The sequence below is a fragment of the Callospermophilus lateralis genome, chromosome 17 (assembly GCF_048772815.1).
Source record: "Callospermophilus lateralis isolate mCalLat2 chromosome 17, mCalLat2.hap1, whole genome shotgun sequence".
Taxonomy (NCBI): Eukaryota; Metazoa; Chordata; class Mammalia; order Rodentia; family Sciuridae; genus Callospermophilus; species Callospermophilus lateralis.
Genome location: NC_135321.1, coordinates 24085110 through 24110079, shown reverse-complemented (window position 1 = coordinate 24110079; position 24970 = coordinate 24085110). Strand labels below are relative to the sequence as shown.

The following is a 24970-nucleotide window of genomic DNA, read 5'->3' as shown; positions in this document are numbered from 1 at the left end:
AAAATATTATAAATTATAATAACATTATAACAAAAATATTCTGGGTTTGTCAAAGTCACTCAGATCAAGGCTTTAGGGGTTGTATTATGGACATTGACCTTGAGCTGGAGATTCATTATGACACATGTGTAAAGCAGAAACAAAAGAGCCCCTTCAATACTTCTAACATATATAAAGCCAATGCATTTACAAGTGAGAGAGAGAACCTAGGGTAGTATCAACTAGTTACCTTAATGAAACAGTGACAGGCATTTCCAATCAGCAATAAAAATGCACGACCAGGTAGAAGATGTTGGGGGACAAATCTTCAGCAGTATATTATTTCTGCATATCTTAAAAGCAGGTACACAAACAACCTTGTGCTCTGGATTATCTGTTCATAGATGTTTATAAAGTGAATAGACTCTGAAGAGATAATTGAGACAGTATCTCCCTCCACAGCAGAGGACAATTATTGTTGAATACATTAAAGATCTCTCCTTCCAAATTAAAGGCTGGGCAAGTTTTTTGAAACCTGCTATACAAAATTATGGCTTTCCAGGCTCAGGGTTCCTCTCCTGCAATGCAACCCATGATATTTGCAGGGTTTAGCTGCCTCTTGTCATGTTGTCCTATGGGCAGAGGGAACCACACAAGAAAGTGATGATACTCTGGCTCCTACTTAAAAGCAGGGAAAAAATCTCAGATCCTTCACAGTACAGCAGACAGAAATGGAGGCTTAGAAATTTGGGGCTAAGAGGACAAAGTATGAGCCATATCTCTCCACATACCCACTTATCTCTACAATGTGATATGACATCTATAAAGCTCTAAGAAAGTTATTCTATTTAAAGTTATGTTTAATTTCCTATGTAGCAATTTTGTCCATAAAGGTCTCTACTTAAAAGAAATAAAAATTCAGATGAGTGTGTGTGACATGCTGCTTTAAAACCTAACATTCTATGGTGCTGGGGTTGTGGCTCAGTGGTAGAGCACTCGCCTAGCACGTGCAAGGCGCTGGGTTCAATCCCCAGCACCACATAAAAATAAATAAATAAAATAAAATAAAGGTATAGAAAAATTAAAAAATAAAACAAACGAACAAACAAATAAATAAAAAAAAAAACACCCTAACTTTCTGGATGTGCCAGCAATCTAAACTGAAATTAAATCAGTTATAAAGTTTTCACATGTCCCATCAAAGTCTGCCAAGACACTCAGTTGTATGTTACTAATAATTCTCCAATTAGTTAGAAATTTTCAATTGGGAACTTAAAATTTTTCAACTTGGAGCTTTTTAAATGCTTTCAATGTAACTTCTTAAGAAAACACTAAACTAGAAAAGCAAACCATAACAGATTTCTTTGAAAAATTTAGCTGCCTTCAAAGTACCACTGTAGTAGGAAGCACAGGAAGCCAGATTTCTAAGGCAAACATTCCTCCTTCCTTTCTTGGCTAATACTCTGCCAGGATCAAACAAGGATCAGCAAAGACCAGAGCAATGGAGAAAGTGGAACCTGTTTACTGCCTGGGCATAAGGCAAGAGCAAGTTAATTCAGTCTTTAAAAATGAAATAGGCCTCAAATGTAATTCAGAGGTACAGCACTTGCCTAGCATGCGTAAGACCACTGCAAACAAACAGAAAATGAAATCATGTGCATTTAAAAGAAGTATTTACACTGTGAGCCATTGTTCAGATCTCCCTCCAATCTAAATAAAAATTATTATTATAAACTTTTATTTACATCCAATGAGACTTTTATTTTCTTCCTTTATAGAAAATATAGTCAACTTGATGACCTTCTGGCCAGGGAATCGGAATCTAGGAATATTAACAGAGACCAAGAAAATCTTTCGCACAGATGTTATCCAGATTTTATTTTCTGATGCAAAGTATCTTTAAAATGTTATAATAATATAAAAGACATGCAAAAGTCTTTATAAGCCATTACTGACTTTCACAACACTCACACAAAGTAGTTATATCTTATTTTAGAGATGAAAAACAGAAGTTAAAGAACTTTCCAAGATTTTGAAACACAACTGAACTATTCATTGTAACTCTTTGTTTCAAATAATTCCTTCCCTATTTCTTGACTACAATGATATTTGATAGTAAAATAAGGGTCAAATTCAATTAGTTTAAAAAATAAAATCACTACAATTTCTAGATATGACAAATGGTGTTAGTCTAAAATGAAACTAAGAAATCTCAAAGAGGACTTTAGAGGTGGAAAGCATACAGAAGAGGATCAATAAGTATTAATTGAATTAAAATAAATTTTAACATCAAAGATTAGATGAAAAATATTATTAGAGTTTCAGCCTAAAAGGCACATAGTCCTTGTCCTCTTTCATGCTTACTTCCCAAGACAATTTCAACAGGTCATGCATATAATACCTGAACACCTGCTGGTTTAGAAACAATTAGCACAACCTTACTGTCTTTACTACTGTCACTTTAGATACTTAACTACATGGAAAGGCAACTGGCCTGAGGGATACGGAGCAGCTAAAAGAATGCACCAAGGGCTGGACTACTTTGCAGAGTACCATAGGCTTCATATAATTCCTTGGAGTTTAAATGCACAGTGCCAGGCAGGTTAACATTCTGCTAGTCTGGCTATGACAGTACTGTGGAATGAGCACAGGCTTTTGATTTGGGACAGTCACTTACCTATGGTATAAAGCCAACATCCTACACTGTATAAGCCCCCCAGCCTTTCAGCAGTCTTAAAAAGCAACAAAAGGGAAACAGCAGTGAGAAGCTGAAAGTGACAAGAATGAATTTATTGTTAAACTTATCACTTTAAAAACAGGACAGTATTCCTAAACTGTCACAACCAAGAGAAATGCCAAATATCATGTTACTGTATCATATTTTGAAAATATGTGTGTATAGAACAAATTGTACAGAACAGATTCATGCCAGTAACAAACATCGAATTTGCTTATTAATATTCTCATTAAGTTTTTTATTTGTTTGGTTCAGAAACAATCAACCCATGAAAATTTAATTCAGTGGGGACAGAAGTGAGGAAGGCTGATAAGGTTAAGACTATAAAATATTATTCAAAGCAAATTTGATTGCATGGGCCAGAAAGGTGTTTATTTGCCCAAAATATAGGAGCTATATGTCCAGAGTTAAATAAACAATTTGTGCTTTTGTAGTTTTCAAAAGAGTGCTGGGTGAGTAGAGTATACACCATCACATGTGCAGAACAGGAAAGGCAGCATATTAAAAATGCCGTCATGGGACTAGGGAAAAGCTGCACAGCCTGGTTAAAATTCAAACAGTAAGTGTTAACTACTGATGGCTGTTAACTGTAAAGTGAAAGAATAAATCAAGTTGTAAAGATTTCTAAATTCTCAAATTATATGACCAGATTTTACCAACAAGAACTACTACTATTACAAATTATTTTAATTAAAAATCAAATTGATGTTTTGTGTTAATTTATTCTCAATAAGTTTGAAAAACCAGAAACCTCTCAATCATGTCTTGCATTGTCTAGAGCATTTTACAGACATGTTGTCATCAATTTCACCAGCTTTGAGTAGCAGCAGATTACCTGAAACGTGGCTGAGAATTATATTAACTTACATGAATTTCCAATGGTGGGTGCCAGAACCAAGCTTAAAATCCCAGATGCCATCCCATTCTCCAAAAGTCAGAACTAAGTATTAAGTTCTATAATATGCCTCTCTGTAAAGTATGGTAAAGAAATGTACAAATCTTTTTTGGGGTGTCAAGGGGTTTACTGAAATTGAGCCTAGGGTGCTTAATCACAGCCTTTTCCATTTTTTATTTCGAGACAGGGCTCACTAAGTTGCTGAAATTGGCTTTGAACTTGTGACCCTCCTGCCTCAGCCTCGTGAGTCACTGGGATTATAGGCATATGCTACCATTGCTAGCTGACAAGTCTTTTATCTCCTATATTATTGCTCTGCACAAGCAACAAGATTTGCAATTTCATGTCAAGCCAGTGGGTCACTGGTGAAGTCAAGACTCAAGTTCTCTTTCTTTTGCCTACTTCTGAGAGAGCCAGATTTTCTAGCATATAACTCTGTATCCATGGCCCTTCTTTCCAGCTCTTGCCCTAGTAATTAGCTGCTGGGTCAGAAACTGACAGTGACCCACGGGCTGCTACAAGGAAATTAATAGAACCATTTGGGCAATTTTCCCTTTTAATGTGAACGGGAAACAGAAAGGAACTATGCTAGGTTCCAAAGTAAAAAGTACCTGGGTCCAAAGTAAAAAATCTAGGAGCTGAATAGAGGGGAAAGGAGTGGCAAGTCAAAGAGGCCATTGCAGACTTCAGACAAAACAAAAAGAATACAAGCTGTGTGAAAGAAAGACCTTCAGAAAAAAGGTAATATGGTCAGTGTATGATCCACTTTTTTTTTTTTTTTGTAGTTCCAGACCACCCTTTATCCAGATGCAGAAATGTGGCTGTGGAAGAACAGAGAACTGTAATGATTCTACACAAGGAAGCAACAGTGGTTGTCAAGGAGCAATAGAAGACTAACAGTAAAGGCCAGGGCCCAGACAGTGTCACTCTGAGGCAGGGTCTCTAGCTTTGATGCTACTTCCTGACACTTTGGGCTGGATAACTCTTTGCTGTGGGGGCTCGTCCTGTGCATTGTAGCACGTTTAGCAACATCTTGGTGTCCACCCACTAGATGTCAGTAGCAACCTTCTCCCCAGGTGTGGCAATCAAAAACAAACTACAGATAATGTCAAATGTCCCCTGGGAAGCAAAATCACCCTCAGTGGAGAACCACTGCTCTAAGCAGGTTGGATGCTAGCAATGGGAACCCGTTTAATAATTTTAAGCAAAGGAAGCAACAGATCAGATCTGCTTTTTGAATAAATAGCAAGCAGTGTGAAAGGAGACTATGGAGGGGCAAATAGAGAGGCAAAATGGTCAGTAAGAACACAAAGTTCGGGTTTGAAAATGGTGAACAGTGAACCAAGGCAAAGGCAACAGAGTCACAGAGGAGGGTACAAATATGAGACCCAAGAGCAGTTAGAACTCTAGGCCCAAAGATATAGAATTTGAGGGTAAGGGAGAAGTGTGACAGAATTACTTGCAGGTTTCTGGCTTGGCAATTCAGGTAGCTATGGTGCAGGTCATTATCTTGGATATAAAATTTAAAATAAAGAATTCTTTAAAAATCAGCTGAACATAATAAAAGCTTACAGTAAGTATGGGCTGTCCAGGGAATGAAGTCCAAAAGAGTCAGTACTCAGCTACTAACACACAGTACATATTACAAATATTACAAAATATTAACTCGCTTAGTCCTCATCATCGTCCTTTGAGATGTTTTCATCTTATAGATGGGGTAACTGCTACATAGGGGAACTTCTCCAAGATTCCATAGCCAGTCAGTTTTGGAGCTGGAATCCCAACCTTGATATGTAGCTCTAGCATGTAACTCTCTATCCCTGGCCCTTCTTTCCAGCTCTTGCCCTAGTAATTAGCTGCTGGGTCAGAAACTGACAGTGACCCACTTGACAGCTGGCTCATTCATTACCCACTACACTTCACTGCCTGCTGGTACATTTAAAGAGAAAGAAAAACAAAGGTCTAGATGAAAAATATAGATTTGGGTGGTTTCCAGTATACAAATGGACAGTTGGTGAAATTATAGAAAAGAAAATGTGTAAAGTCAGAAGAAAAAAAAAAAAGGTAGAATGAGCTACTAGAGAAAACTACCTGCTAAGCAAAGGTGGAGAAGCCAGAAGCAGCAGCCAGTGAGAGGGATGTGAGAGGCAGAAAAGGAAAGTTCTAAGGTAGGACATTTGTACCCCAGGCAATCCTTCGCATATAATCTACTCTCCTCATAAATGTCTTTAAAGTGAATCATTAACTTCAAACAAGGAACCTGTCAAAAATCCATATTATATGGCACATTCAAAATAATTTTATAAAGTTGAGCCGAACTCAAATCATATCGGCTTAAAACTTTTCTAGACATTGAGAGTTTGTGAAAGGTACACTGTTCTAATTAAAAATGAATAGCCAAGGCATTGTAAGAAATCATTCTTTACATTAATATATATCTAAGAAGATTTTAAAAGTTTCATTCAAATCCTTTCATAGCAACAAAAAATGTAACTGTTATCTGTTTTGTTGAGTATCACATGAAATACTGGCTCTTTGAAGTTTTGAAACTGACAGATATAAAACTATACCCTAAAAGAGGATTTAGAAAAAGTATACATGAGAATTTGTCACTTCTCACTCAAAAGAGTTACCTGACCATCAGTAAATCTAGAGGTGTATTTCTCTGTAACTCTCTGTTATCTAAGAAGTTTTGTTCACGCATTTCTTATCAAACTTTGCAATTCTAACCCTAAACACAAAAATATAGTAGGAAATAAGTTCCCTCAAGATACAAAAAGATGGACTCACTTCCAATTCAAGGCAAGTATTTCCTTGGGTAATAAATCTTGATTTTCAGGACAAAAATTTAATGTGCATACAAATCATTCAAAAGGATCAAGCTAAAAAGAATATTCTAACTAAGTAGGTCCAAAGCAATGCCCATACTCTGCCATTTCTAACAAGCTTCCTCTTGAATGACATGGATTCTCTGGTCCACAATAGTTACTCAAATGTGGTCCTTGGACAAGAAGCACTGGCAGCACCTGGGAACTTGTGAGGATTGAGCTTCTCCCAGATACCAAACAGAACATAAGAATATCACCTACTGAAATGGCTGACCCTAGAAATCTAAAAGTTTTTTTCCTTAAAATCCATCTACAACTCATTCACTTACTTTTTATATTTTGTTGTTATTAAAGATTACTTTTCCATTATCTAAAGCTTAGAGTCTCCAGTTCTCTCTGGCTCCTCACCTATAATCCCGTATGAGTCTACAATATACCAATCAGATGGGACTGGTGATTTTTTACTATAAATCATCCTCCCTCTCGAGAGGTTTTGTTATGGTGGTTATAGTTGATACTTCCCCTCATCTGGCCAGCCTCTCTAGTCACTGCGCCTAATTTCTCAATGAAATGTGTTCTCACCATTCTCTGAACCAACAACTTATTCCACTAAGGAATTTTTATTTCATTAGAATGTTTACCACATTCTGCTGAATATAAGACATACTTATATGTACGAGGCTAGGGTCTTTTGACCTATTGCTGCTGCTGAACTATAAATTATTTGAGGGCAGGAATCTTTATTGCTAATTCTGATATTCCTTGCATTGCTTAACATAGTTCCTTACTTATATAATACTCAATAAAAATCCAAGAAAATGAAATAAAGCACTATTATTGATGAAAACTTAATATAAACACTCATTCATCACAAATTTAAATTATGTTTTTTACTTCTTCAACCATGATTGATTTATTTTCTTTCTTTGGCATAACAGACATGAAAATTAGGCACAGGGCCTTTATTTTAATTTTTCCCCAACTCTAGAAAATTTTAATTTTTAATAACCTTACTTAATACATTAGATCAGAACTTAAATTCTGAACCAATTCCTTTGGCATTTTCATATTGAACAGAGTTGATGAGTTGAGAAAAATGAGTCTTATGATGAAATCTTTTTTTTTTAAGAGAGAGAAGAGAATTTTTTTTAATATTATCTTTCAGCTTTCGGTGGACACAATATCTTTTTTTTTTTTAAGAATTTTTTAATATTTATTTTTTAGTTTTCGGTGGATACAACATCTTTGTTTGTATGTGGTGCTGAGGATCGAACCTGGGCCGCATGCATGCCAGGCGAGCGCACTACCGCTTGAGCCACATCCCCAGCCCTTATGATGAAATCTTCATGAAACCATCATAAATCTCTGTATCTATGAATAGAAAAAGACTACAAAACAGCTCAGAAATCATTAAATCTATCATGTTGAAATAAAGTACAGTGGAAAAGATTAACTTTTGGAAACTAAAGTCTCTTCAGGATGCCTAACAATGGGAGAAGTTTAAAGAGACTGTCAGGTCTACTTTAAATCATAAAGTTTAGGTTAGTTCAAAGTTAGCCAACTAAAAAAAAAATCTCTCAAGCACAATCCCTTCAAATACAGTAGAATGTATAAATACCAGACATAATTTAAATAATGAGTTAATGCAAAATATCTTCTATTATTCTGAAGATAAATAAAGAACAGAAGTCAATTTCAAGTTACTATTAAAAATGAGCACAGGTCAATAAGCATATAACAAATGGGCAGAATATGAGATCAGAGCTTAAAAGTGATATGGAGTTGGGTTCAGCACCAATGGCTAGAAACAAACTAATGTTCTAAACTGTACTTCCCTAAAAGAATTAAAGAAAACAATGATTTTGTTGACATGTAACAAATGTTCTATTTGAGAGCTGCTAACACTGAACATCCTACTAGAATACAAAAAGTAACCACATGCTGAAAATCCCTGAAAGTGATATTTATTCATGATTAGTTAATTAGCTCTCTGTACTTTAAATATCATGTCACTGGCAGAGGGTGGGAAAGGAGTTTCTGGTGATGACAGTGGTGGCAGACAGTACAATGCCAACCCCCACCCCCACCCCCAAGTGCCCCACCCTAATCCCCAAAACTTATAAATATGTTACCTAACATGGCAAAAGGGACTTTGCAGCTGTGATTCTGTTATAGATCTTGAGAAAAAGGAGATCACCTGGATTATTTGGGTAGTGTGGAAACAATCACAAAGGGTCCTCTAAGTGGCAGAGGGAACAACAGAGGAGGGCAGAGTGATGAGAAATGAGAAGTACTCAGTAACCTGCTGTTGCTAGCTTTGAAAATGGTGGAAGGGATCATAAGCCCAGGAATGAGGAAGCCTCCAACAGCTAGAAGAGATCAAGAAAAAGATTCTCTCCTGGAGCCTTAAGAAAGGAAAGCAGCCCTATTGACCTTTGATTTTAGCCTAGTGAGACTTATGTTAGACTTCTAATCTACAGAATTGTAAGATAACAAATGTATGCTGCTTTAAGCCCATTAATTTGAGGCAATTTTCTATGGCAACAAGAAATGAACACAATGGTAAATTGCTATAAAAAGAATTCTCAGGGCTGGACATATAGGTTAGTGGTAGAATATTTGCCCAGCATGAGCAAGACCCTGATTCAAACCCCAGCACCAAGAAAAAGAATTTCCTCAAAACAAATACAGAAAACACCTTTAAAGTGTAACATGATGTTCTGTGAAATACTAAGCAAATATGTTGATTTTGTTTGCATTACTCAGAAAAGCACCTGCTCCCCTGTAAAAAGATATCACACAATACCTACCACTAGAAAAAAAATTAAAAGTAAATAAAATGAACTTTGATCAAAAAGTAGATGAGAAAATAGAAAGATATTTTCAACCAAAGAAGAGAGTGATGAAAATTAAGTTGGAAATTTTGGTATTTCTTACATTTAAAAAGAGACCAACATTGTATTCTACTCATAGGTCAGCCAGAAGGCAGAAAGCACTATTTCTTTTAAAGCTTATATTTACCTGATGATCCTCTGTGCAGCATACTGATGGAGGGAGCGAAACTGTGCTGACATATTTGCTAGCGCTGCCAAACAATTTGTGTGAAGGTACTTGTCCTGTTAGAACACAGCAAGTTTAAAGCACATGTCAAATCTTCTCTACATCTTAAGCAAGATTAACTAGGAGCAAGTGTAAATTCAATTATTACTTATTTTAGAAAATTCAGGTGCATCATTCCTTTTCTCTAGTTCCCAAATCCATAAAGTTCAGAGAAGTCAATGTTTTTTCACAACCCATCTAGAAGCAACTAACACAAAATATTATGCCACTGATGGTGTCCATCATTCCCAGCATGGTGAACACTCAAATAGTTTGCTGTGGAAATATTAATGTTAAATATAGTGTGCTGCGTCAGACCTAATGATCACACATAATATAATACATACACTATAATTACCTTCCTAAAATACAATGAATTCTCTATACCAAAACACATCTGGCTCCTAGGGTCTCAGATAATAAATATGAACATAGATCTACATTAGCCCTATAGAGAAATAAGCAAAAATATTTAAGTTAACTGGACCATTTAGCTATGACTTCTATACATTACTTTCTTTGATAATATATTGCTATAGACTAGAACTGAAATTCACTCATCAGTAGTACATACAGAATCCAGTAAAAATTTTTCTTTTACTCTTTCAAGTATTCTCTCTCTTTACATTTCTTTCCCATCTGAATTCATATTTTGTCCTGTTTATACCTTTTATACTTTGTTGTTGATGCTTTGAAAAAGGAAAATCATGTTATAGTTCAGCAAAGATACATAACTTTGATCTAAATGTGTTGCACTGTTTGTTTTCTATTTCATATAAAATATCTCTGCTAGTATAGCCATTAAATATTAAGAAACAGACATTATCCAACAATCATGCAATGGAGTGACTATATGCTGATGTGTATTTTCCCACTAAAATTCATGAGAATTTTAGTGCCCCCAAAATTAAGATTATTTTAAATTGTAGTCTTACTTATACTATATGCATAAAAATTAAAGAAAAAAAAAGCTGAGGAATACTTACTCTTGTCCTTGTCATATTGTACTGAATGGTTCTTATTACAACCAGAATCAGGAGACTCCCCAGTGAAATTTCAGTTAAAACCCGTTCTGAATACCAAGTAATATTTTTTAACATCTGTAACAGAGAAGAAAGGTTTAAGTAAAAAAATAGTGCTTTAAGGAAAAAGGTACTGCTCCATGTCTACAGTTTTTCATAAGCTACAGCTTCACTCAGAAAGGTTAAACAGTAAATAAAAGTGAATTATGAGATTTTTTCAGTTCTAGCAAGTAAACGGAGCTAATGTGCTTGCTTCTTCCTTCTTAAAATAGAAGAGAAAAAGCCCAACCCAGTCTGAAAAACAGAGGAAGAGATCATTAATAGACAAAAAGGAGATATATCTGAAAGAGATATGGCATATAAGATAAAAGTGACAGAAAAAAGTGATTTGAAAATAAGAAAAGATAGATGCCTTTTGAAAAGTAGAGCTTTCCCAACAGAGTTCAGAAAACCTCTCCAGGTATGTTTAGGAGAGAGGCCAGGAGCACAGCGAACCTGACCTTCAGGAAGGATGTACAGCCACCAGCTGTGGCTGTGTGAAGCAGGCAGCTCTGGAGAGCAACTCCAGGCCTCAGGGAGAAAGAACTGTTCCTAAACTAAGCTGAGGTGTTTCCACAGTAGAACTGTACCATGGGTGTCAAGGAAGAAACGAATTACACACACACAAACTGGGCATGAGAGGATTCCCCCCAGCAAATTGTATGTAGAAGCATATCTGCATTGTAACTCTGACTGGGTCAAAGTAACTGTAACTTACCACTTCATGAATGGACCTATTGAAGCCATCATCTTCTGTAAGGATCAATAATATTATAAGGGCCATATATACATGGTGTGAATTTCTTTCTTCAACATGATACAGAATCTCAAGAATTGGTAAAACCTAGGGAATAAAAACCATAATGTACTATTCCAATACCTTACTCAACTGTTTTAAACCCTTTACACTTTTGTTTTGTACTTTTTACTTTAATATCATAGTTATATTTGAATTTAAAGGAAAAAAAAACCATGCAAACCCACTCCTGACTACATGCACTTCCCATAAGCATAGCTAAGAAACCAAGAAAGGAAATCATCACTAACTCTAGGAAGGTCTGTGAAAGTCTATCCAACCTAGAGACTGAATTTTCAGAGAACATTTAGGGTCAGGGGCTGAAATGTTTAAGAAATCACATCACCTTGCCCCAGCCAAGAAAGGGGAGAAAAGCCAGATGCCCAGAAATTCAAGAATGTTTTCATGCATATGCTTAGTTTCACTAAGTGAAACTAAGCATATACATGTACTACAGTATGTATTTCAATGTTAATAAATTAAACAGACTACTATAGCCCAAGGTACATTTTTGTCATGTATATTGAGGTTTTACTCTTCAGAGTATTTGTCCAGCATTTCATTTTATAATCCTGTTTCCATACAGACAAATTTAGTCTATTTCAAATCATTACTTTGACACCTTCAATTTGTTCATTCTCTACTAATTAAGTAGATTACTAAATGTATCTATTAAATATGAGCTAATTAGCTGCAAATTACTCCTTATATGAAACTACCATGAATACTCTCCAGTGGATGCAAGAAAACAAGCAAAAACTCTTATATTGTAAATCAGACAATAACCTGTAATGAGTTCACTGTACAAAGTTCCCACAGTGGTATGCAAAGCCATAAAAATAGATACATTTGGGAAGGTACACCTATGTTAGTTGTATATTACTCTTTTACAAGTTACAGCTGAAACTTTCTCTTATTTCTCTAAATTGTAAAGTGCAGATGCATGAACAACACTAAATTTAAGAACTAAATGCACCACAATAGTCATTGCTCTTTTTACTTTGTACACTCCAGGCATCTTTCTCTTTAGAGGTCCTTCTGATGTCAAATACGATATATTGTACTCACATTTCACATTACCTAGTTAGCATAGTTAGATTCTGTATAGTCATTTAACTCAGCATTTGTTATTTCTGATTCTGCAGTTTTCAATAGATTTTTTGTGCCATGTCATTCTTGTTCTGGCTAAGCCTTAAGAAACACATTCATCACTACAGTATGAATGTACTACAGGTATTACATACTGTACTACCTAACACACTCTTAAAACCCTGTACTTTACTGAACAAGACAGACAAGTAAATGGGTCCAAAATGAGTATGTTGGAATAGCGCTTGAATTTTTTCTTTTAAACATTTTTTATTGAGCTATAACTTACATATCATACAATCAATCCATTCCATTTAAAGGGCAAAAGTCAATTATTTTTAGGATATTCATAAAAATTAGTAACCATCACAATTTTAGAACATTTTTATCTCAAAAAGAAATCCCAGGCTCTTTAGCTATCACCCCAACCATCCCTCTTTTCCTACCCTGCCCAACACTCAAAGAAACTACTTTCAATCTCCATAAATTTTCCTGTTCTGGGGTTTCTTTTTTTAAATTAATTTTTTAATTTACATATGACAGCAGAATGCATTACAATTCTTATTACACATGTAGAGAACAATTTTTCATATCTCTGGTTGTATACAAAGCATATTCACACCAATTTGTGCCTTTATACATACACTTTGGTTAATAATGTCCATCATATTCTAACATCATCTCTAACTCTATACACCCCCTTCCCCTCCCACCCCTCTGCACTATCTAGAGTTCATCTATTCCTCCCACACTCCCCCTCCCTACCCCACTATGAATCAGCCTCCTTATATCAGAGAAAACATTCGGCATTTGGTTTTTGAGATTGGCTAACTTCACTTAGCATTATCTTCTTTCTGGGGTTTCTAATGAAGGGAATCTCATAAGATGCAGACTTTGGTGACTGCCTCCCTTCACTGAGCATGTTCCCACATAGTAGCATCCATCAGGATCTCAATCCTTTTTTTGTCAAATATTATTCTACTGTACACACTTAATTTGTTGATGGACTTTTCTTGATTGTTTCTACTTTAGGACTATATTTCTACTCTACTTTATGAATGCTGCTGCTATGAACATTTATTGAAAAGGTTTTTCTATAGACAGGTTTTCATTTATTTTGAATATGTACTATCATTTACAGTGAATTGTTGGGTGATATGATAACTGTTTCAAGATCTGTCAGACTTCTCCAAAGCAGCTGCATGATTCCATGTACTAACAATGTATAAAAGAGCACATATCTACACATCCTTGCAACACTTAATATTATTTAACTTTTTTTACTGTAGCCTTCAAGTGGATAAAGTGGTATCTCACTGTAGTTTTCATTTCCATTTACCTGATCACTAGTGATTTCAAGTACTGTTTTTATGTGCTGATTATTAGTCATTTGTATGTCTTCCTTGTAGAATGTTTATGCAAATCTTTCAAGCATTTTTAAATTGGGCTGTTTTTATTATTGAGTTATCAAGTTCTTTATATATTCAGACCCATGATTTGCATTCATTAATCTTGTTCTCACATCTGTGGACTCTCTTCACTTTCTTGATGGTATACTTTGAAGCACACAAATTTTTATATTGATGAAGTCCAGTTTATCTGTTTTTTTCCTTTTGCTTTTCATGCGTTTGTTGTTATACCTAAGAATTATTTGCCAAATCCTAAGTCATAAAGTCTAACTCCCATGCTTTTGATGTGTTTTGAGTGAATATGGACATAGTTTGAAGGCTCAACTCCATTCTCTCACAAGAGGCTCTCCAGCTGTCTCAACACCACTGGTTCAAAAAAGACTATTATCCCTTCCACACTAGTCTTGATTCCGACTAAAAATAAGCAGACCATCAAAATAAGGGTTTATTTCTGAACTTTCAAATCACTTCCATTCATCTATTATGTCTATCCTGTGGCAGTAAAGTCCTGATTACTGGTACTTTGTACATTTTGAAACAATAAGGAAGTGTGAATGCTCCACCTTCATTCTTTTTTAGGAATGTTTAGGCTGTTCCAGGTTCCCTGTAATTCCATATGAATTTCAGAATTGCCTTATCAATTTCCATAAATAAGTTGGCTGAGTTTCTAGAAGGTATTGTGTTGAATCCGTAAGTCAGTTCAGGGACAACTGCCATCTTCACAAAGTTAAGTACTATGATCCATAAATATGGGATTTTTCCCATTTCTTTCAATAATATTTTCATAGCATAAATTTTGTACTTCCTTGGTTAAATTTATTCCTAAGTATTTTACTCTTTTTGATGCTACTGTGATTAGAACTATTTTCTTAATTTGATTTTTGGATTCTCCATTGTTAAGGAATAAAATTACAGTGGTTTCTACATATTGATTTCGTATCCTAATCCTATATCTTACAACCATGCCAAACCCTTCTAATAGTTTTAACAGTTTTTTTTTCCCCTGAGGATATATTAAGGTACTCTACATATAAGATACTGACACCTGCAAATGGCAATGTTTTACTCCGTACTTTGCCATTTAGATGACTTTAAGCCAGGCATGGTGGCACACACCTGTAATCCTAGTGACTCAGGAGGCTGAGGCAGAAGTACCACAAGTTTAAAGGCATGTTGAGAGCCACAGCCGAAGGGGCCCCAGCAAACTTCCAGCTGCCCGCTGATGATTGGCTCATAGCAGCCCCAGAAAACTTCTAGCTGCCAACTGATTGGCTTCTCTGCGGTGATGCTCATTGGGCTGTTTCCCCGCCCTTTCAGACCACAGAGCTGCTCATTAGGGGACTTTTTTTGGCTCTGCCCACACGACCCAGCCAATCAGCCTCAAGAGCAGTAGGAGTGGGGGAGGTTGAGAGGCTTGTGGGAAGCCGGTGGTGGTTTTTCCTGAGGAGCTGTGTGGTTTGGTGTGTGTATTCTAAAAATAAAGTTCGTTTCTTTTGAAAAGTGGCTCCTGAATTGTGCCCAGCCAGACTGCGGCAAAGGCAGCCTCGGCAACTTAGCAAGACCCTGTCCCAAAATAAAAAATAAAAATGGGCTGGGGATGTGGCTCAGAGGTTGAGCAACCCTGAGTAAAATCCCAGGTACCAAAAAAAAAAAAAAAAAAAAAAGCAAAAGTAGGCATCTTTATCTTTGATCACAGGACCAAAGTATTCTTTCATCATTTAGTAGGTGTTAACTCTGGGGCTTAGTGACGCCCTTTATCAGACTGAGTAAGTTCCCTTCCTGTTTTTTTTTTTTTTTTTATCATAAAAGAGTTTTTATCATGAAAGGGTAATAATTTTGACAAATACTTTTTTCTGTATTTATTTAAATGATCATGTAATTTTTAATCTTTACTCTATTGACATGACATTAACTGATTTTCAGATGTTGAACAAAGCTTATATTCCTGGGATAAATCCCATTGCATATGATATATAATTACTTTTAGAACAGCACTTTAAATCTGAAAGAATTAATGAAACTGAGATCTGAAGAGTTATGGTAGTTGAGAAAAGGGGCAAACAGACTTCTGTGGGAAGAAGTATTCAAGAGAGAAAACCATGTCTAAACTTAGGAAATAGATCACATTGAGAGAAATTCAATTAATTGAATATAAATAGAAAAGAACACAAGAACAATAATGCAGAAAAGAAAAACCCAAAAACGGGATCTGTGACAAAATTAATGTAGTCTTTTGGCTACATTAAAGAATCAGAGTTTTAGCTGAGGAAACTATGAAGGCATGAAAAGACTTTACAGCTAGGAAGGGACGTGATCATATCTGACATTAGTAAATTCACTTTGACTAACGGGTTGAGAATGTTTAAGACTGGCAAGACAGAAAGCAGGAAAGCCAGTTAAAGATATTGAAGTAATTGAAGAGATAAGCAGCTTAAACCACAGGAGTGGCAATGAAGAAAAAAAATTAATGGATTCCAATAGTATTAAGGTTGAGAAATCAAAAGGACTTCTTTGAATGTGGGGGGGAAAAAAACAGAAGGGTCAAAGCATTTATCTTTCACGAACTATATGAATGGCTCATCAATGTGATAAAGAACACAGGAGTAAGAGAAGGAAGAACAGGTCCTGGGGAGATAATGAGCCCAACTTTCACATGTTTGGGACAAGGTATCTATGATGAACCCCTAGGGAATGTCTGGGGCAAGTGGGAACACAGATTTAAGACATAGGCAATGAGGAATGTAAATACAGAACTCAAAAGCTGTGCACATACAGGGGCTGGGGCTGTAGCTCAGTGGTAGAGCCCTTGCTTAGCATGTGTGAAGCTTGGGTTTGATCCTCAGCACACATAAATATAAACAAAATACAGGTATTTAAAAAATACAATAACATCATTAAAAAACACATATAAATGACAACACAATGGAATTCACTAGATGTTTGAGGGAGAAGAGCAAAGAAGGGGGAGAAAAAATTAGGAGAAAACTCTTCAGCAGGGCACATTTGAGAGCTAAGAAAAGAATAACACATAAAACAGAAAAGCAAAAGGCACAGAGGTAGAATACCAGCAAAGAACAAGGGTCAGAAAGATAAGAATGTGTGTAGGTGAACAGACAGCATGTTTCTACTCCCCAGAATTCATGGGTTGAAACTCTAACCCCAATGGGATGGTATTAAGAGGTGAAGTCTTGGGAGGTTATTAGGCAAGAAGGTGGAACTCTCATGATAGGACTATTGCCATAATAAGAGACAGGACACAGCTTGCTTCCTCTCCCTCTAAGCCCTTCGCCATATAAGGACTCAAGCAAGTACACAGTCATATGCACACCAAGAAGCAGGCCCTCATCAGACAAGGAGTTGACAGCACTTTTATCTTAGAATTTTCAACCTATAAAATTATGAGAAATAAATTTCTCTTGTTTAAGCATCCACTCTGCAATATTTCTGTGACAGCAGCCAGAATGGATTAACATATGGAGGTTGGGTATCTTAAGAATAGAGGTGAACACTGTCAAATGTAGCAGAATGCTCAAATAAAGTAGTGATGAAACATGCCCACTGGGTTTAGCAACAAGCAACTACTGACAACAGAGCTGTGGGAACAGAAGCGGATCATAACAAGCTGAAAAGGGAACACTAAGTAAAGAAGTTAAGGCAAAAAACATGTCCCAAGGCTTTCAAGAAACACAGTCATAAAAAGAGCTAAACATGCTGGGTATGGTGGTGCACAACTGCAATTCCAGTGGCTTGGGAGGCTGAGGCAGGAAGATGGCAAGTACAAAGCCAGCCTCAGCAAAAGCGTGGTGCTAAGCAACTCACTGAGACCCTATCATAAATAAAATACAAAAAATAGGGCTGGAGATGTGGCTCAGTGGTGGAGAGCCCCCTGAGTTTTATCCCAAGTACCAAAAGAAAAACAAAACAAAACAAAACACAAAAACAGGGAGATTTTAGGTTTAACCTTGGGAACTATCTGTGGCTCTCCCTGGCAAGAAATTGCCCAAGGCACATGACCTTTATCTTCAATGTACTAGGAAGATCTCTTAGGGTTGCTCTAGAGATGGGCATAACCCGTTGGGAACTGGACAGCCCACCTTTATCCTTTTCTGGAGAAGAAACACTCTGTGGAAGGCCTTTGATGTTCCCCAATATAAATTAAGCAGGTGTGGGCACCATTTTGCCTTTTAATATAGAAGCTGGATTCATATGATCGACTTGCCTGTCCTGCCCACGCTTTTTGAAATTTATTTCTGTGTCCTGTGGTTTTTTCATTGTTCCATTTTTCTTAGCTTTTATTTCTCAGCCAGCCCATTTCATTGAGGGGAACCCCATTTCCATCGCCTGTGCAGGGTGCAGGCTAGACTAAACAAATAGGATATTTGACCTTTTTTATTTTTATGTACAAATCACACTCAGAAGCTGGTTCAAGAAGTTAAGGCAAGAGGATTGCAAGTTCAAAGTCAGCCTCGAGAAACATAGTCATGAAAAGGACATATTTTTTGCCTTAACAATTTAGCAAGATCAAGTCTCAAAATAAAAAATAAAAAAGATTTTTAAAGAGGCCGGGGATGAGTCCCAGTAGTTAAGCAACTCTGGGTTCAATTCCCAGTACAAAATAAATAAGTAAATAAATAAATCTGTGGGAGACCACCTCGCCCGTGACTGAGTTAACTCCCAAGCTGGGCAATGTGGTGTCAAGCACCCATGCTGCTAAACTGCCCCGCTCTTCTAAGTTCAAGTGACTGTGTCTTTGTGCCCCGGCAGGTCTTCCTACAGCCCCATGGGTGGAACTATGCTCACCTGTTCCTTTGTAATATAACCCCTTGCCCTGTTTAGGATAGAATCTTCCATGGAAGTGCCTTGTGTGTGTCCCATTCTCTTACTGTGCCCTTGGGTGTGGCCTACCTAGATGTCAGTCAACCTGCTGACAGTGAACATCAAGAAGATGACTCAGCCCCTTGAAACCTGACCCTTTGCCTCATTTGAATAGCTTCTCCTCAATAAAAGGGGTCAGCACATGCTCTCTCTCTCCTCCTGCGGACCCTAAGGTCAGAGGAGCCCTCAGAGCAACCTCAAAGAAAAAAAGTATTTGTGTCTCTTGTGTGGTTATTTTGCGCAGCCCAGTTAGCCCAGTTTACCCGAGTGTTTTAGTTGCGAATGAAACCCGGCAAAAATCATACTCAGAAGATAAAAGACAGCTATCCAGAAGAAGATATAAAAAATCCTTATGTAACTTGTTTTGATAATTCATGACACATAGACTTCATGTCACCAGTAAATACCAATCTCGTTTTCTATGTGTCTCTTCAGTAAAGTTTTAAGCTTGTAAGCTATAAATATGACATGACTTCCATATTACAGTATATATGCAGGTTCAAGGCCTGATCCAAGAGCATAAGACTGGTGGAGGCTTAAGGGAAATGGCCACAAAATCTCTACCTGACTGATGAACATAAACAGAAATTTAAATGGTAACTAACTCATAATCACCTAATTAAAGAAGTTACAAATAATGCAATGTTCCAGTGAGTATATCTTATTTGTCCAGAATCCCTTTTAAGAAATCCTCTTGTACATTGAAGAAAGATATGAAAGAAAAACTCAAGAGAATGGAAAGACCTCCCATGTTCAGGGAGAGGCAGAATTAATATTGTTAAATTGTTCATACTACCAAAAGCAATATACAGATTCAATGCAATACCCATTAAAATACCAATGACATTCTTCACATAACTAGAAAAAAAATCCTAAAATTCATTTGGCAGAATAAAAGACCCAGAATACCAAAGCAATTTTAAACCAAAAAAAAGCAATACCAGAGTCATCACAATACCTGACTTTCAATTATACTACAGAGTTATAGTAACAAAAACTGCATGGTACTGGCACAAAAACTGACATATAAATGGTACAGAATATAAGACACAGAGACAAACACACACATCTACAGTCATTTGATCCTTGACAAACGGTGTTAAGAAAACTGATTATCCATATCAAAAGAATGATATTAGACCCTTATCTCTCAACATGCATAAAAACCAACCCAAAATGGATTCGAATTAGAACAGAAACAATCACCCCCTAGAAGAAAAGATAGGATCAACACTCCAATGTATAGGCACAGACAATGACTTTCTCAATATGACCCTAAAGCTAAAGAAATCATGCCAAGAGTTAATAAACAGGACAACATTAAATTTAAAAGCTTCTGAACAGCAAAAGAAAAAATTAGGGATGTGAAGAGAGAATCTACAGAATAGAATGGGGAAATATCTTTGCTAGCTGTTCTTCTACACGGGATTAATATACAGAATATATAAATACAAAAAAACAAATAACCCAATTACTAAATGGGCAAATAAACTAAGCAGGCACTTCTCAAAAGAAGAAATACAAATGAACAATAAATACATGAAAAAGAGTTCAATATCATTAGCAATCAGGGAAACGCAAATCAAAACTACAATGAGATTTCATTTCACATCAGTCAGAATGGCAGACGTCAAGAATACAAACAATAATAAATGCTGGAGAGGATGTGGAAAAAAAAAGAAACACTTCTATACTGTTGGTGGAAATGTAAATTAGTACAACCACAATGTAACTCAGTATGCAGGTTTCTCAAAAGACTAGGCATGGAACCACCATATAATCCAGCTATACCACTCTTTGGTATTTACCCCAAATAATTAACGTCATCAAACTATAGTAATATATGCATACCATGTTTATAGTGGCATGATACACAACAGCCAAACTATGGAACCAGCCTAGGTATCCATCAACAGATGAATGGATGAAGAAACTCTGTTTTATATATGCACGGTGGAGTATTACTCAGCTATAAAGAAAAATAAAATTATGTCATTTGCAGGAAGATGGATAGAACTTAAGACCATTATGTTATATTATGTGAAATAAGCCAAGGTCAAAGGGTCCTATATTTTCTCTCATATGAGGAAGTTAGGTAAAAGAAAAAGAAAGGCGTGTGTGTGTGTGTGTGGGGGGTGGTCTCATGAAAACTAAAGGGAGATCAGCAGAGGAAGAAGACCAGAGGATGGAAAGAGGGGAGAAAGGGGGAACAATACTGGGAAATTATATTGTTATATGCATAAGTAACAACAAATCCCACCAATATGCACTACTATAATATACCAATAAAAAAATGTGGAAAGAGAAAGAAAGAATGAACGAAATCCTTTTGTTAAAGGTTAAGAAGGCTAATTATTAAGAGGGCTCCATTCCATAGTGATTGGTCAAGGAAGTGAGCACATGGCCCAAAAAAGGAATACTGGAGCACTTCATGAAATTTTTATGAATAGTAGATGTAAATTTTCTTCCTTCTGGCTTACAAATGATAATATAGACACGTGCTCTGAGCTACACATGGTCCCCTCTCTCTCCATTTCAAAGTGTATGCCTGACAACAAGGCCAAGGCTTTCTTGTTTAAGCATTTACTTTGGAAAGCAGAGGCAAGGGATGGAAATGTTTAGCCCCTAGATCCAGCCATGACTGAAGCTAAAAAGCTTCATGAGTTTTCATTTGTGCCAAAACATTTCTTTTCACTCAAGGCAGACATAAAGAAGTTTGTTACTTACAACTAATAGAATTGTGACATTTAAGATGTCTAGCTACTTTCATGGATAAACTACTTTGCTTGTGATGATAAAATCTTAAAAAAATCACATCAGTATAGGTTTTTTCCTAAAAAGTTTGCCTTCTTTAATTCTATTCTTAACATTTGGGTACTTGGATTCTGCCTGAAACACTATTCATAGATACAAAAAGAAATTTAGAAGTCATTGCATTGATATTCTAATAAATACCAATTTAAAAATGCATCACAAGAAGTTAGACCAGATTAAGGAGTACTTGAGTTAAAAGGAGTCAAAGAGCTATTAAGTCAAAGCACCAGTACAAAGAACTCAAGTCAGTCTACACTTGACATTGTAGAGAGGAAGGAGTTCCTCCAGCCTCACAAGCACCTGTACACTACAAGGTATTCTGAGAGACACTGTGAAATGCCTAACATTGTTTTCTTCTTTTTCTTTTTTTTTTAAATGGACATAATACCTTTATTTTATTTATTTACTTTTTATATGGTGCTGAGGATTGAACCCAGCGCCTCACACATGCTAGGCGAGCATTCTACTGCTGAGCCACAACCCCAGCCTCCTAACATTGTCTTCTTAATATCAGAGTCTAGAGAATTAAATAATGTTAACAATAACATAATCCTCAGTACAATAAATTCCAACTGATAAGGTGTTTTCTAAGAAAGGCAAAAGGACACATGGGGACATAAATTAAAAAATTATCAAAGTAATCTATGAAAGAAAATTAAAAACAAAACTAAAACAAATGCTACTCCAACCCCTTAAAAACCTCAGAACAAAACCCTGACACCATTCACTGTGTGTCGTCAAGGACAACCAGCTGCAGCTCCCTGCCTCACCTTGCATACCCATATCCTCACCATAGGACAATGAAACGGTGATGTCCTGGGCTTTCTGGGCTTTCTGCTTAATACATTTCTGTTAGAATGCAACCCGTTTAGACTTGTCTCTGTGTTTATTCATATCCATGAGAAACAAACCTTCTCTTTACAAGTTCATACACCAAAGCAGTACACTTTTACATCCAATTTTGCTATTTAAACAAAATATGTTTTCCACACGTCACTCGTGAGGAGACAGGTTCTTTCATCACACTTTCTGTTCATAGTGTCACTGTGATGCAGAATATGCTCCGTGAATTCCAAAAGCTCATGTTTCTTCAGTATTTACATAGCACTTTAACACTGAAACAAATGGCCACCAAATTTCTTATCAATCTGTAAAAACTGGGGAAGAGGGGACAGTCTGTTGCTATCAGCCAGCTGCAGACTATTTCAGGAATGTTCACATTTTTTATGAATGCATTAATACATTGCCATCTGAATATCAGAGTTTACAGATTAAAGAATGTTAACAACAATAAAACTGGACAAGCACAATAACAATCCACAGTTATCTGTATATGGAAAGACATCAAACATACCTTAGTAAGAGGGCTAATATCTTACACATTAGTTATAATGGAAATCAATGATTGCTTACGGGAGTTTATATCTAGAGACAAATATTGTGGAACCAATTTCACTCACATAATGAAAAAACACTATTCATTAAAGAGATGCCTAGCTGAGTTCAGTAGTGCAAGTCTGTAATCCCAGCTACTATGGAGGCTGAAGCAGGAGGATTGCAATTTTGAGGTCAGCTGGGACAGCTTAATGAAATCCTGTTTCAAAATAAAAATGTTTTAAAAAGGACCAAGGGATGTGGCTCAATGGTAAAGTATCTTGAGTTGGGAGACGTCCAGTAAAGTACCTTAAAATAACTAACTATAACAGGCCAGGAACTGTGTTCAGACAGAGCTAGAGTCCAAGCCTTCATGAGGATAGGACACTATCACCTTTCCTTTCAGCCATTCTCCTCAGGAAGATGCTGCAACTGTGACCAATTACACTAACATGGTGGGCAGGCAGCTAGCAGCTGGAGGGACCAAGAAGAAATAAAAATCTTGAGAATTGCAGAGGGTGCTTCTTAGAAGACTTTAATCAGGCTGAATCCTGAGCAATGAGTGTCTGCTAAAGGCCCCAAGAACTGGGAAGCCTGGTACCAGCTGAGGATGCTGCTGTGCTCAGCTCTGTGAGGCCACTGCTATGAGAGGAGTCTCACACACCGAAGCAATGCAGGCCTTTGCCTGTGCCTAGTGACATTTTCCCTATCAACTTCTTAACCATCAATCTGTGTGGCAACCAGGCAAATATACTTACCCTCTTGGGAAAAGAAATTATTCTTCAAAATATTATAAAATACACAAAATGTGGCAGGTTTAGCATGATACTTACAAGATTTTCCATATCTGTGCGAGCCAGCATGTATGTTCTGACATTACTATTCTGATGGAGCAGTGTGTACAAGAGGAGCGTTGCTTGATCAGATGTTTGCTGTTCACATAGGGCTGTGTACAAACTGTTAAAGTTAATCTGGAAGGCATGTGGAATTGATGAGGGGAAAGGGCTGCTATCTAGAATACAAAAAAACAAGCAGATTTTTAAAAAACAGTGCATGAGTATTTTCTGGACCATGTTTTTTGTACAAACAATAAAAGCACTGTGAAAATAAAGCATACAAATCAATTTCTCTTAGGTTTAAGTACAATCCCTACATTTCAGAGCCAAAATTTCAAATTATATTTTAAACTTTACTAAAATAAGTTACATAGTTTGACTCTGTTACTATGTTACCATAAATAGAGCTGAACTAAATCAGCTAAGAACATGTGTTTAAACATCGCCATGGGGCAAAAGGTCCTTCCATAAATACCATTTAATCAAGATACTGAGATCCCTTGATGTCAAAACAAAAACACCAATACTAAATAAAAATATCTAAAAAACAAATAATACAGCTTCTATATAAAAAGGAAATCTTCTTATAAGATAGGTTTACAAAAAACCTGCCTTGAAGCTAAGTTCATTTACTGCAAACAAATAAATCATGGCTGAAGTATTCACCAATGTTATTAACCCATTTCTAAATATGGATAGAAAACAACATATAATTTAGCAAGTTTTAAAATAATACTCAAATCAATACACATTCAACATTAGTTTCTCTAATGTACAGAACATACCAAGCCTAAGACAACTACTAGAAAATTTCTATAACATTTTGTTTAAAAGAGAACAAAGCTTAATTGACCATAACTGCTAAGAAATTTCTTCTTCTTCTTTTTTTTTTTTTTTAAAGAATGGTCACTGGAATGATAAAAAGCATAAATCATAGTCTACTCTGGGAAAATTCTTCATATTCTAAAACAGACATGGCCCTTTTTCTATAGTTCACAGGATTTGTGTAGAAACTGAAGGAAGGTTAGATTTAGGAGATAAAGATAGGTTCAACAGAAAGTCATAATCTCCTGAGATAAAACAAGGGAATGTGACACTACAAAGAGCTGATACTTTCATGTGTGCTGAAAATAAGCACCAAAAATCTCTTAAAAACATGAAAGCAGGGGCTAGGATTG

The 24970-nt window shown here is 36.3% G+C and overlaps 1 protein-coding gene across 2 annotated transcripts in view; it reads right to left on the bottom strand.

The window, feature by feature from the left end:
* Dym (dymeclin) overlaps positions 1–24970 on the bottom strand; it is a 354439-nt gene that overhangs the window by 186516 nt on the left and 142953 nt on the right. For both annotated transcript variants that reach the window (XM_076836810.2, XM_076836811.2), the window contains exons 10-13: positions 23790–23968; positions 11318–11443; positions 10525–10638; positions 9461–9555 (exon numbers count right to left, since the gene is read on the bottom strand). In XM_076836810.2, coding sequence (XP_076692925.1) covers positions 9461–9555; positions 10525–10638; positions 11318–11443; positions 23790–23968 — 514 coding nt within the window. The remainder of the gene's footprint in view (positions 1–9460; positions 9556–10524; positions 10639–11317; positions 11444–23789; positions 23969–24970) is intronic.